Genomic DNA, 14,408 nt, shown 5'->3' with positions numbered 1-14,408 from the left:
TGCATAATGGCCTTTTGGTACTTTAAGCATAATGTGAATTTTGAATACAGGGCTTTTACTTGTAATAGAGTATTTCTACATTGCTGTATTGTTATGCTCTTAATTATGTCCAAGATATGAGTACTTTTTCCAACACTGAGTGAAATATAGTCACACTTATGATTTTGAACACCAAGCCCCACTAAATCTGCATGTCGTAGTCACGCTATTGGTTATATAGTTGTAATTGACTGTGGGCATTGTCCTGAGTTATCTGCAGGGTCTGGTGGTAGAGAGTAGGGCGTGGGTATCTGAGACCGCCCCTCTCCTCCCTTACTGCAGCCCCAGATAAGAGAGAACAAGCTGCATGCAGTCACAAAACATTGTCCTTTCAGCTTTAAGGACACGCACCGTCACAATGACCGATGCAAACTTGACGTAAGTAGCCAAACTTTCAACAGTTTTTCAAGAAAAATTACTACAGATCAGTGGTTCTCAAAGTGGGGTCCAGGGACCCTCTCAGGGTTCCTTGAAGGGCCTCCACGTGGACCCTTAGAGGTCTGTAACTCTGAGGATGAATGGAACCAAATGAACCTGTATGTGGTCCATTATGGGGGTCCATTCTCAGAGTTATGGGGATCCTTGTAATTAAAAAGTTTGAGAACCACTGTTATATATCCATAAACAATGAATGTTAGAAACTCTAGGCACGCAATTCATTGCAATATTGATGAGTTAACAACATGAGTTGTTGGTATTAACTGTCTTTAGTGATAAGAGTCTGACGGACGACGGCAGTGTGACGAAGAACAAAAAGAAACCAAAGAAAGAAGATGCCTGGAGAAAAGACGGACCACGAGACCCATTTGAGATGGTATGCATCTGTGTGTGTGTGTGTGTGTGTGTGTGTGTGTGTGCGTGCATGCGCGTGTGAATAAAGGGCAGAATGTGCCACTTAACCTGACCATGGCTATTTCCCCTGGGGGCCACCTGTGAGTAAGTAAGTAGCCTTTAGAATCAACGGTTCCTGATCCATTTAACCCCTAGGTCAGGCGCCTATCTCCTATTTCTGTATAGTGTGAGGCAGCTTGATGTGCTAGTACACTCCCTGCCAACATGTACAAGCACATCCCCTGGACATGACACCATGTATGTCGCAGGGTCTGACCCGCAATCCAACCCTTGATGCAGTCTTTTGTTATGACTCGGCTGGGGATTGAACCCTGATCCCCCCTCCCCCCCAGTCTCAGGGTGGATATCTCTAATCACAAGGCCACTGAGCAGTGGTGGAAAAAGTACTCAAATGTTTTACTTAAGTAAAAGTATCAAGACTGCAATGTAGAAATACTCTGTTACAAGTAAAAGTCTGGAATTCGCGACACATCGTGAGCTTGTAGATCGGCTATTTTCGAATGGCCGAAATAGGGCTGAAGTGGTTAAAGTATGTTTTGTAAAAAGAATCAAAACGTAACTAGTAACTTACGTTTTCATATAATTGTAGTGGAGTAAAAGCACAATATTTGCATCTGATATGTAGTAGAGTAGAAGTAAAAGGACTGAAAACTGGAAATACTCCAATAAAGTAAAAGTTATACTTAAGTACAGTACTTGAGTTTAATGTACTTAGTTACTTTACACCACTGCCACTGAGCTAGTGCTAACTGCAATGTTAAATGTTACCAACACATGCTTATATAATGTCTACTGTAGTTACAGTATTGCTTTTGATGCTTCCATTTCTCTTGCTGTGTAAACCCATATACCTCCGGCTGGGTATACACAACCCCATCTGTTCTTGTTCTGCTTTAGCTGGATGCTCTATCTACTGTATATACCTTCCTCATGTGTTCTTATTCTGCACTAGCTGGTTGGTCTGCCTGAGGACAAACAGCAGGAGATCCAGAAAGCCCTCCACCTCTTCTCAGTGGCTCACCTTCTGCCCAGAACCATTCAGGAGGCTCAAAGACACAACTACCAGTTCTGGAGCACGCAACCTGTCCCTAAACTGGGTATGGATAATAAAAGGCTGCGACATCAACCACTGGCAGAAGGAGTATTAGTCTTTGCATTGAAGTTAAGGTTGTGTTTCCTGACTTGATGATAACACATTTCTACAATCTCCGAATCCAGGAGTTTGTGGTCACGTAATCTCATTGGCTAACCGCCATGCCTGACCATAACCACTTAAACCCTCTATACTTTTTTCCCTCTCAACAAAATGTCTTTGCCGATCTGGGGACCCCTAGGGGTACAAGGGGGGGGGGGGGGGGGGGGGGGTACAAGGGGGTCCCCAGCAAAAAGCAGAATTTGACGAATTAATTTGTCCATGGCAGGCAATAATACAGCGTCACAATTGATTTAACCACGTTTTGTTTGGCTACAAAAAAAGCATAGCTCATAGTGTGTCACTTTGTGCTGCGATATGAGCTTGTAGATCTGCTATTTTTGACAAATCGTGAACATGTTTATATATTATATTATATAAGAAATATCATTTTTGAAAGTGAACATTTTTTACTAAAATCTTTGCTTCCGGGGGTCCCTGTCTGGCACAAAACATTCAGGTGGAGCATATTTATTTGGGGATCCTTGAAATAAAAACATTTGAGAACCGCTGCTCTAGTAAGCCTATACTGCAAAATTCCTTGAATCAAAATGTCAGGATGGACTAAATACATAGAAAAGAATCCTCAGCCTCAGCCATCTATCAGCCTGTGCCAAAATAGATTTGAAAGTGTTGTCTGTGTAGAGATAGAAAATAATGTCAGCATAGATGCTTTAATCTCTTTGATCAAACAAGGCTCTCTCTCTCTCTCTGTGTCCTCAGGTGACAGTATAACGTCCCACGGCCCGATAGAGGAGGGGAAGACCAGTATCCGCAAGGAGCCCTACTCTCTGCCTGAAGGCTTCTCCTGGGACACGTTGGATCTGAGCAGCCCTACTGTGGTGGGTGTTACACCACGTGGTTCTCAAACGTTTTCATATCGAGGACCCCCGAAATGATATGTATTTGGCCGCGGACCCCCATCTCAAAATATTTTGTTCCAGGGACCCCCAGAAGCAAAGATCTCACTCGGTGCAGCTCATAGCGCTGCACCGAGTGCCACGCTATGAGCTTGTATATCTATATATTTTAACAGCTAAAGTATGGTTAAATGGTTAAAGAGGTTAAAATTATTGTGACGCTATATTAACTTATTTAGCTGGGGACCCCCTGGTACCCCGCCAAGAACCCCTGGGGGTCCCCGGACCCCACTTTGAGAACCAATGGGTTACACAATGTAGTTTACTGTCAGTTAGGCATATCATGTAACTTTTCATCTTTTCACCCTTTTTTTGTGAAAGACTGGGTGGTATACTTATTCCGTTCTGTGAATGTTTTGTTTCAGTTTACAATAACTGTAGGGGTTTAGTGTTCATGAATAATTTTAGAATTCAATAACTTATTTATCTTGTATTCTGTTTGGCTAGGCAGTGTTCCCCTCCAATAAGGAGAGGTCTGAGCTCCCTGCATGAAAGCAACCGAGTGTAGGGGTCGCTAATACATCACCAACGACCATTATTTGAATCACAAATAATGCATTGTTCGGTGTAATGTTGAGTATCAATTTACTGTTCATTAACAAGATACAACATAGGCTAGTTGTAGTGATTCTCAAAGTGGGGTACCGGGACTCCCAGGGGTCCTTGTGAGGTTTCCATTGGGTCCCCTGCAAAATAAAGAATGTATTTTAAACTTAAGCTATTGAAATATAGCCGATATCAGCTATTTTTTTTACATTTAGAGAAATGAAAAATGTGGTATAATTGTCGAAAATGTTAACACAAATCTTCTTTTATGGGGGTGCCTGGCACAAACTCTTTTCAGATGGGTGTCCGCGGCCAAATACATGGGCTAAAAGAAATGTTTTCCAAAATAACTAAATGCACAATAGTGCTCTTTTCCCTTCATCCTGGCTCTGGGCCTGGGCTGGCAAATTTCAGGCAATTGAAACCTTGTCGCAATATCAGCCAGTTTCAGTTGTTGTTGTTGTAATTGACTTCATACAATTGTTGTAAGTAGAGGGCTGCTTCCTGTGTGCATGTGTGTGTGTGCGCAGTGAAGTTTCTCTCTGTCTCACACACACCCCCACACACACCGGAAGCACACCGTTAGACTGTTATTTATCTCCACCCAAATGTGAATTATTTTAGAGACCCCCGCACATCTCAGGGTCGTGAAAAAAACGAATGATGTGTGTGGGCAAAGTAAGCTGTCAGATACTGAAACACAGAACAAAAACAACATTGACTCTCCAGTGTGGCTATTTGGAAAGCTAGGTATTTTTGTGCTGGGATCAAGCAGTCCTTAATTCAAATCAGATAACATGAATGTCAGGCAACTCTTCTCGCACAGAACAGATAAAATCCTCTATTGACTGGCTTTACAGTCTGGCCTTCATCAGGCCACTGAATTGTCTCTTTGACTATGTGACATTTGTATTTTCTGATTTGCTCCTATCATCCCGTCCAAAGGCCATCTTCTACTATCTTTTGTGTAAAGATCCCCTTTGAGCTTCTCTATTTCTACTTAATCTACAGCCACTTAAATCCTCTATTCTTAGGTTACAACTCACAACAGCTATTTTTGGCTAAAGTTTCCCCTGAATATGGATGCTGAGGTTCAAGCGGTTGGTTCATTTGGAATACAACAAAATAAATGTTACAGTTTTTGTTTTCATGGCCATGTTGGTGCTTTAATAGAGCGGAGGTTACCAAACTTTTCCATGCAAGGACAGGCTGCAGCCCCCCTGTGAAAATAGCCGATCTAAAAGCTCACATTGCATCGCAGCGTGACGCGTTGTGAGCTTGTAGATCACCTATTTTTGCAAATCTATTTCTTTTATTGAAAAATGTGACTCACGTCAGTAGCAAAGACAAGGCGCCATCTCATTGCTTCTCCTCTTCTGTCTTCCAGCTGAAAGAGCTCTGCTCTCTACTGAATGGAAACTACATGGAAGAGGATGACAACACCATCGGATATGATTTCTCTCCTGAGTACTTGCAGTGGTAAGATTCAAGCATTGACGCTCTCTCTTTTTTACAGTTTAGGCATTTAGCAGATGCTCTTATTCAGAGTGACTCACAAGAACAAGATCAGAGTAAATAGCATGAACCCTTGTCAATGACAGGGTAATGGGCACATAAGTAGAGTGTAGAGTGCATCGAAAACAATTTAGTACTTCAAATAAACTTGTAAACATCAAACCTAGCATCTGTCTAAACAAGATGCTCTCTAAATAGCATTCTTATTTTGTGTCTGCAAGCAAAGAAATCTAAATAGCATCACACATGAACAAATAACCAACATTTATCTGCATAGTAGCATTTATTAAAAAAGGCTACAGCTTGGGAGTCAGGAGAAGAGGAGGACGATGTGTGTGTGGAAAGTTGGCCTGGGTGTTTTAGGGCAGTGGTTCCCAAACTGGGGGTCCCCAAATGATATTGGTGGGGTCCCCAGATGATTAGGTTAATGCGCAACATTGTTTTCTCACTCAACAGTAAACAAACCAACATACAGTAGGTAGGTGTATAGAGGGTATCTACAGTATATGCACATTTCTAAAGTTACAATTGGATGACTTTTAAGACCTTTTTAATACCAAATCGGCCAAATTGTCAAATATTACGTAAGAAAGAGGCACACATTGTGAAAATAGTTTCACCAGGTCAAACTAAATGTAATGCCTACAACTCCAAGTGCTTGTCAGGGTCGGGGGTCCCCAATTCAAATATGAATATTTTGGGGGGCATGAAACGTTTGGGAACCCTTGTTTTAGGGGGACGAACACACTTGCTGTGTTAGCTGATCTAAGTGAGTGTGGGGGTTAGATCATGTCCTGAAGGTAGGCTGGTGCCATGTTTTTGATTCCCTTGTAGGACATCATCACCAGTGCATACTACTATATATAATACTGGCAGCAACCAGAAACTGTAGTGAAGGGAACGCAAAAGGATGAGACTTTTTGTATTTACTTTTCTTTTTTTCCTTTCATTTATGCAAGGAAGGCTGCATGCGGCTTCAGCACCGCACTGCTTCACAATTTTATAATTTATTTTCACACATCTTCCCCCCGTGGGAGCACTAGAGCAGCCTCCATAAGTCTTCCAAGTGTCTCAATTTTGAATTAGGGGTCCTAGCGGTACACTATTATGTCCTTTTGGTTACATTTGAACACTCTCATCGTTAAAGTAACACTTTACTCCACTTTTAATGAGATACTGTACAACCACCAACTCTTTGCATGCAAAACCACTTATTTAACTTGTAGTCTAGCATTGTTCCAACAGTTGAATGTTAAACAATGATATTGCCATCTCTTGGGGCTGACATCAACTGTAATCATGTACATATTCACATGAATAGCCTATTGTAATCTCTCAAGACAGATTCTGCTTAAAAATATATATTTCCCCCTTTTTTTTTTACTGAAAAGGTTCCCAGATTGGGCCTATTGTGGCTCAAAGGCCCCACATCCCAGGAAGCATAGGCACAGATGTTTAGAAATACCTGTTGCAACATTACCTTTCAGATTACAGACATTCATACAAGACAACTTGACTGAATTATTTCTTGTTTTCACCAGATGTTCATCAGCAAATCACCGCAGCTTAACCACTTAGACTCTAGTCTCTATATTGAGTTGGCACTGTACTTGGTGCGTCTTCTTCCCTCTACACCCTCTCTTTGCCAAACATTTCCGATCTATAAGCTCACAACGCATCAATGACAACGCGACACGTGTGAGCTTGTAGATCGTCTATTTTCGGCAAAGTTTCACAATAGGGATGATAGAGTTCAGGTGGTTAATGTTCAACCTTTATTCACATACAGTGAGTGTCTTCCTCTCCAGGGCTCTGCAGTCTCCTGGTTGGCTGGCCCAGTGGCACTGTGGGGTGAGAGTCAACACCAACAAGAAGCTAGTGGGCTTCATCGCTGCCGTTCCTGCTAATGTCCGCATATATGAGACGTGAGTACTGTAATTCATTGGTTCTCAAAGTGGGGTCCTTGGGGGGGGGGGGGGGGGGGGGTTCCAGGGGGTCCCGAGCAAAATGTGTTTAGAGAGCATCGCAATAATTGTAACCACTTTAACCTTTTATACTTTGGCTATTCAAAAATAGCAGATGTACAAGCTCATAGCGCAGCCCTCGAGTGGCATGCTATGAGCTTGTAGATCTGCTATTTTTGAAAAATCGTGAACATTTTTGCAAATCTTTGAATATATATATTTTTAAAGCGAACATTTGCAACTCAAATTTTTGCTTCTGGGGGTCCCTGGAACAAAATATTTGAGATGGGGGTCCGCGGCTAAATACATATCATTTTGGGGGTCCTTGACGTGAAAAGGTTTGAGAACCACTGCTGTAGTTAATGAACTACACCCACCATACCCCATTATCATGTTTTTGCCATTTTTTACTATTTTGAAAAACATTTTAAAATAGTTCAAATAGCTGATCTACAAGCTCACAACGTGTTGATGTAGATAACAAAAAAATCGAAATTGTCAAAAATGCCAAGATAGGGCCCCGAGTCACATTTCATTTCACTCTGCTAGCATGTGGTACTGAGAAAAGAACCAGGACCAGAAGTGGAAAAATAACAGCACGTTTGCTCAAGTAGCCTACAGCACTGTACTTCAGTCCAATTCTGGGGTACTTTTATTTAACTCGCCTATTGCCATTTTGCAATACTTTATACTTCTACTCCACTATATCTCATGGGAAGAATTTGCTCTTTTTACTCCATTTCAATTATTTGACAGCTTTAGTTACTTTGCATTGCAACAAATGTGGATACATTAACAATATTATAGGTTAAGCTAGCCAGCAGCACATAAAACCAGTCCCTCCTTTACCAACTGCAACATTAATGCATTACTAATTAGACTACAGTCCAATAATATAAATGTGGAATGAGCCATTCTGCATAATGAGTGATTTTGTGTGATGCCAATACGTTTGTAATTTTACTCAAGTAAAATGTTTAATACGGGACTTGTACTTGCAACAGAGTAGGCCAATATTTCTACTCTGTGGTATCGCTACTTCTACGCAGAGTATACAAAAACAATCTGAGTACTTCTTCCACCATTGTCCATGCAGTACCCACAACAACAGGATGACAAAAAATGACAGTGAATGTTCCTGTGTAGAGTTTTCTGCTTGTAAATGCCTCGAAAGAAACCCCCAGAGGCAGGTGTCCTGATAGAATGTGTTCCCAGGGAGAAGAGAGTGGCACAGGTCAACTTCCTGTGCGTCCACAAGAAGCTGCGTGCCAAGCGGATGAGTCCGGTTCTGATCCGAGAGCTCACCAGACGGGTCAACCTGCAGGGCGTCTACCAGGCTGTCTACACAGCTGACGGAGTTCTGCCCTCACCAACGGCCACTGGCAGGTAGGCAGGCTACATGTGCACAGGAACATCTTCAGTGTTCATTTAAAGCAGTGGGCCGTGGACCCATTTTCATGGGTCACAAATAAATATCCACACTTTTTGCTTGGGTTGCATGTCGTATTACCGGTATTATATATTTTTTGCTATATAAAAATAAATCTTCAAAACATTTAATATATATCCATAAATAAAAATAAATACAAAACTATTAAATATTGAAAATCGCAGATCTAGAAGCTGACAACGTGACACGTTGTGATCTTGTACATCTGCTATTTTAGCGGTTACAGGTTTGTTTGGGTCTCAGCTGAAAATGTTTGGGAACCAATGATTTAATGATGCAATCCGTAATTTATTATTGTCCTACCCGGAATTGGAACACAGGTCCCCCTTGGAAGCGCTGACATTTCTGCTGTGGAGCTACTGTATGCAAAAGCCATAGAGTTATAATATATCGTCAAAAGCCAGGCTCGCCATTTTTGAATAGAAGAGACCTACTACAAAGTGGGGTTAATTGTATTGTAGTAACATACTCTACCATACAACTTGGTTAAAGTAACATTATATTCACTAAAAGTTAGCAGTTTTAACTCTCAAATGGATAAGTTAACTGTAATTATTATACTGCGTAGGAGCTGGTACAAATCAGGAGGTTTGGACTGATTAGCATTCATTCAGTTCAATCAAATCAAAGTGCAAACTGATACTGGAATAGCCAGAACTTTACACAGTGATTGAAAGAATAATAATGCATATTCTAGTTATTCTGCTCATGGGTTTCAATCTGTTTTGCGGCTCTGCACTAAATTAAATATGAAAATAGCAAGGGTCCTTGTGCTAATGTGCATTCGGTTGGAGGTCATTGACAAAAGACGAATTTAGGATCCTCGGCAAAGCTTTATGAATAAATTGTAACCATTTCTAAACCTTGAGCACCAGCAGATGTCTATGGTGTACTAATTAGGCTATAGCCAAAAGAGCACACTGTGTGTGTGTGTGTGTGTGTGTGTGTGTGTGTGTGTGTGTGTGTGTGTGTGTGTGTGTGTGTGTGTGTGTGTGTGTGCGCGCGCGCAGTGCACTAATTAGGCTACATAGCCCAAAGAGCACTCATCTGTGTCTTGTGTGTGTTTGTTTTAGATACTGGCATCGTTCTCTGAACCCGCGTAAATTGATGGACGTAGACTACCCAGGTCAGAGACAGACCATGGCCCTGCAGAGAGCTCTCAAACTCAACCGCTTGCCTGAGGTTTGCATACAGTGCCACCTTGTGGCAAAATGCATTTCACTACACATTGGCACACACAGGCATATCAGGCTTGTGTGACAAGTTGGTATCAAAGAGAAATATAGTAAAACTCTTGAAGTCATTAATGAGGAATGAGACTTGCACATACATGTCTCTTCATGGGCGGTAATAGGCCTACTTTAGACGCCTACAAAATGGCAGTAGTGATATTGACCAGTAAATATTGTCAAAATTAGATGTTTTTTGTAAAACCTGCAGATTTTAGTGACTTTTTTTCCTACAGGCAAGACCAGGCCTTATTTACCTTTTCCTATATGCTGCCTCAGTCGGAAGGCTAACTTGTTTTTCTGTGTTTTCTTCAAATACCTCAAGGTAAACATATCTGTGCCATGTTTGCGCTCCTTCTCTCACCCAGGTGACCAAGACACCAGGCCTGCGCTGTATGACGAGGCAGGATGCTTCGGGGGTACATTCTCTCCTACAGGGACACCTCCAGAAGTTCCACCTGAGCCCCATCTTGTCTCTGCCGGAAGTAGAGCACTGGCTTTTACCAAGGGAGAATGTGATTGACACCTATGTTGTGGAGGTTTGTCAGTGTCTTTGCTCAAATACATGTTTTCACTGGTTTAAAAAAATAAAAAAATAAGATCAGGTATAAAAGCCCCATTAGCAGCCTCTATGGGACTATGGAGGTCCTTACTCCCAACTGGACCAATGTGGTTTGAGCTGAACAACCATCCTTTTGGCCTAATTTGCTAATTGCCTAATTGCTAGAGGGAAGGCCCTGGGGTCACGTAAATCCATAGGGTTCATTCTCTGGGGAGCATGAAGGTAAACAGCCAATTCCATAGCAATCCAGCCAGAGGTTTTAAGATATTTGACCAAAGATCTGAACAGATCGACCGACATACTGTAGCCATTCTTGGAGCCCTGCCACTAGTGAGGCTAGAAACAGATAGCTTGAAATATTGCCTGTGTGCCCTGGGTTTAGTGAGGGGCGACTGGAATGTTGCAATATGGTTATTGGAACCCATAGTCCAGCGAAGGGGAAAAATACAACTAACTACTATTAATTAGCATTTCTGTAATATGCTCTAGTGTGAGCGTGGTTAGGAACATCTGGTGACATAATATCACAGTGTAGATCAGTACTGTATGTTTTCAACCATTACAATGCAAAATGTAAAGATAAACCATAATCCGGGACTTCAATAAAAACGCTATTTTAACCAATCTGTATGGTATGTTAATACAATATAACTTGCACTGGTGTTTGGTAAGACACCTACATGATTGACAATAAAGTTATTTGGAGCGGACACTTATACAATTACCTCTCTCTCTGGGAGAATCTGCATAAAGAAACCTGAAATTGAGGTTAAATGCGAAAGCTACGATGTGTCCAAACAGGGCAGTGATGGCATCCTGACAGACGTGGTGAGTTTCTACACTGAGTCCAGCAGGGTGCTGAACCACCCGGTGCACAGCAGCCTGAAGGCAGCCCATCTCCTCTACTGTGTGTCTACTGCTACACACCTGCTCAGTCTCATGGAGGATACACTGGTTCTGGCCAAAACTGTAAGTGTGTGTGTGTGTGTGTGTGTGTGTGCGTGCGCAGTGCCAATTAATTCATTGAGCACGTACTGTAGATGATTCAGATGTTTCTCACGGTTGTGAATAAATAAACCCATTTCACATAACAGAGGTTGAAAACTGATTGTTTGTAGGCAGTGTAGTACTGCATGTGAGTTGTTATAGTGCCAGCAACCTTTCTCAAAGTAAAGCTCAGATTAAAATTAAAGTTTACAATTAATGATAAAGATACTATTTTTTCTGTTTGCCATTCTGTAAAGCATGTATCCAACTGCATCCCTGTGTGTGATCACTGTAGACACTGATGCTGTGTAGCTGTATGCACACAGTATAATCCTCAGTGTTCAATTAACAGTATGGATTTTACTGTGCACTAACACACATGGGAAGGCAGTAGAAGTGCCAGCCTTATTATTATTAATTTGCTACCAATAGCCATACCTAACCTTCTAAAATGTTCATTCAGTATCATATTCTAAGGCTGAGAATACAACATACGACATTTGATTCTAAAGGTGCTGTAAGTGATATTGTTTTGTTAAAATAAGTATTACATTGCATAGAGTATTCTAACAATGGTCTTCCAATTTGACCAGCGCTTTAGTAAACAGAAAATAAATTGACAGGTTAGAATACCAATTTTAACCGATCAGGAGAGAGAACTCATGCTGGAATCCAGGATACAAGATAAACAAGTGAAATTGGAAGCAATGAAACAAATAAATGAGCAGACACAATTGAACTTGAACATAAACTAATACATTATTTGTGTGGGGTTCTCTCTCCTGATTGGATGAAATGTGTAACCCACCGCATTGCTGCAGAGACCAGATAATACAACAAATAAACTGTAATAAACATATCTCTCTCTTTGACAGAAAAAGTTTGATGTCTTCATTGCGCTGAATGTGATGGAGAACGGTGGCTTTCTAGAGAAGCTCAAGTTCAACATTGGCGACAAGAATTGCCACTATTATCTGTACAACTGGACATGTCCTAACATAAACCCAGATAAGGTACAATATGAATACTGTGATATGTCAGGGACAAAGCGTCAAAATGCTAAGATACATAGTGTTGAGTGTAGTTTTCACTGTTATCTTTAATCATATCGACCACAGGCATATTATTATGAATATTGAGCTTGTAAATTCTAGTGCACTATTCAAGTTGAGGGAATCATGTATTTTCTTTCTTTCAACTGTGATTATTTATTGATTGATGCATATCAGACACCAGTAGTTCATTTAAACTAGTTATATCATCTATTTGTTTTCCAGGTTGGTTTGTTGTTACCAAGCTAAATTCACACCTGAGAGAGGAACCAAAGGAGGACTGGTGCAGCGCAAAACATCAAAATGCAACACTTTTGTTTGTGTCTCAAGTTTTGACTAATACTACAATTTTCCTAGACACAGACATACAGACAGCCAATCATTATTTCCAATTTTCCATCCACTGAAACACAACTACTATTTCTTTTAATCAATATGTCATTTTCCCCTTCTCTTTAACCACTTAAGCCCTGTTTCAAATAACCGAGCATGTATATCGGCTATTTATTTATTTTTGTAAAAAAGTGTGAAATTTGAAATTGTTTACATTTTCAATATGTCAAAGGTTTGACCTAGATAATGACTTGCCTAAACTAGGGACACCAGGGTTAAAGTGGTTAATGATGCAGTCATTCTCGGAATGAGCTAAATAATGTCAAGACATTCTGTGCCATTGCATGCTTGAGCGCATATGTGCATCCTGATGCAGCATTCTGGGTGTTTGTTGAGCTGGGGCCTTTGCCGAGTTAGATTTTACCCAAAGGTCTCAGCGGCCTGAAACATCATATTGCTGCAACAGTGTGAGAACTGGTTTCTAGCTTTTTACTAATGTATTGATGTCTTCCAGTTAACTACTACATCTTGACCAGGTTCAGCACCTGTGAAACAAGAAAACACTGTATCTGACAGGCTGGAGAATGCATTTAACACATTGCATTAAATACATAAACTTGCATGTTATTGTGTGTGTGTGTGTGTGTGTGTGTGTGTGTGTGTGTGTGTGTGTGTGTGTGTGTGTGTGTGTGTGTGTGTGTGTGTGTGTGTGTGTGTGTGTGTGTGTGTGTGTGTGTGTGTGTGTGTGTGTGTGTGTGTGTGTGTGTGTGTGTCCGTGACTTGCAAAGAAGGAAATTGGGATATGACAGAAAGTGAAGGGAAACAGGGATAATTGGATGGATGGATGGGTGGATAAGTGTGTGTACTGTATCGCCACATACATTGGTGCAAAAAATACTTTTCTAGACTTTGATATCTTCTAACCAGAGGCAAAAAACATGTCTTTTTAAAAAATATTTCCCCACTTTCCCCAAAGCCTGCGAAATACGAAAGCGTCCAAGATGTGTTATAGATTGGGACAATGACCCTTGGCAGGAGTAAACACAACCGAGTAATTTATCCCAGCTCGAGGGTATGTGACGTTCCAGAACCACAACAACCCCCCAACACATTATGTCCCCACATTACCCAGTTAAGCAGTCAGGAGAAAGAGGAATGCTGCTGATAGGACCACATGCTGTGTCATTTTAGAGTTATTAAGTTATTACTGAATGTTATTCCCTCTCTCTTATCTTTTGAAACACAGCAGCCTGCCTTGTTTGCTCAACTCAATCCCCAAACATTTGCCTTTTTAAGGCTTGAGTTCTTAGTGGTGAGGTCGTCCCAGTAGATCTACTGTGCTACAATTACTAACAAGCCTACATGGGAAAACCGTGACATACAGTATAGTTTAAGTTGTAAATCATAACAGCTCAAGACGTTGTTATACATGCTGCAGGAGGCGCTAAAATACCATAACTACTATATACATTTTCATGTGAACTGAGAGAGAGAGAGATTAATTAAATAAGAACCAAGGTATTCACTAATTTAAAAAAGAAAACCTTGAGGAAAAATATTCCATCACCCTGGCGAGAGTGAAATACAAAAGCACTTAGTCTTAATAGAAATCATGAACCACACTTTCATTATTTGGGGGCAGCAGCTCTGATGCCGTTCACCCTTTTGTCTGTTCTTTAGTCTTCTGACTAAAACTGTCTTCCCATGGACAAAGATGCATTCAATTTTGCACAGAGATCCGTTCAGTTCTAAAACAATACACCTGTA

At 41.0% G+C, this 14,408-nt stretch overlaps 1 protein-coding gene across 1 annotated transcript; it reads left to right on the top strand.

Moving 5' to 3' along the window:
* The first annotated feature begins 323 nt into the window (after positions 1-323).
* Positions 324-14,086, top strand: LOC311059875 (glycylpeptide N-tetradecanoyltransferase 2-like). The gene is made up of 12 exons (XM_084077973.1): positions 324-417; positions 751-853; positions 1,844-1,988; positions 2,807-2,925; positions 4,937-5,028; positions 6,873-6,989; positions 8,244-8,414; positions 9,552-9,660; positions 10,076-10,246; positions 11,071-11,238; positions 12,132-12,269; positions 12,534-14,086. Exons 1-12 carry the CDS (start codon positions 347-349, stop codon positions 12,555-12,557), a joined length of 1,428 nt encoding a protein of 475 aa, XP_083934099.1. The 5' UTR covers positions 324-346; the 3' UTR covers positions 12,558-14,086.
* The last annotated feature ends 322 nt before the right edge of the window (positions 14,087-14,408 follow it).

This window comes from Gymnoscopelus microlampas (genome assembly GCF_963454915.1).
Source record: "Gymnoscopelus microlampas genome assembly, chromosome: 14".
In the NCBI taxonomy this organism is placed as follows: domain Eukaryota; kingdom Metazoa; phylum Chordata; class Actinopteri; order Myctophiformes; family Myctophidae; genus Gymnoscopelus; species Gymnoscopelus microlampas.
This window is presented reverse-complemented; position numbering and strand designations above follow the sequence as displayed.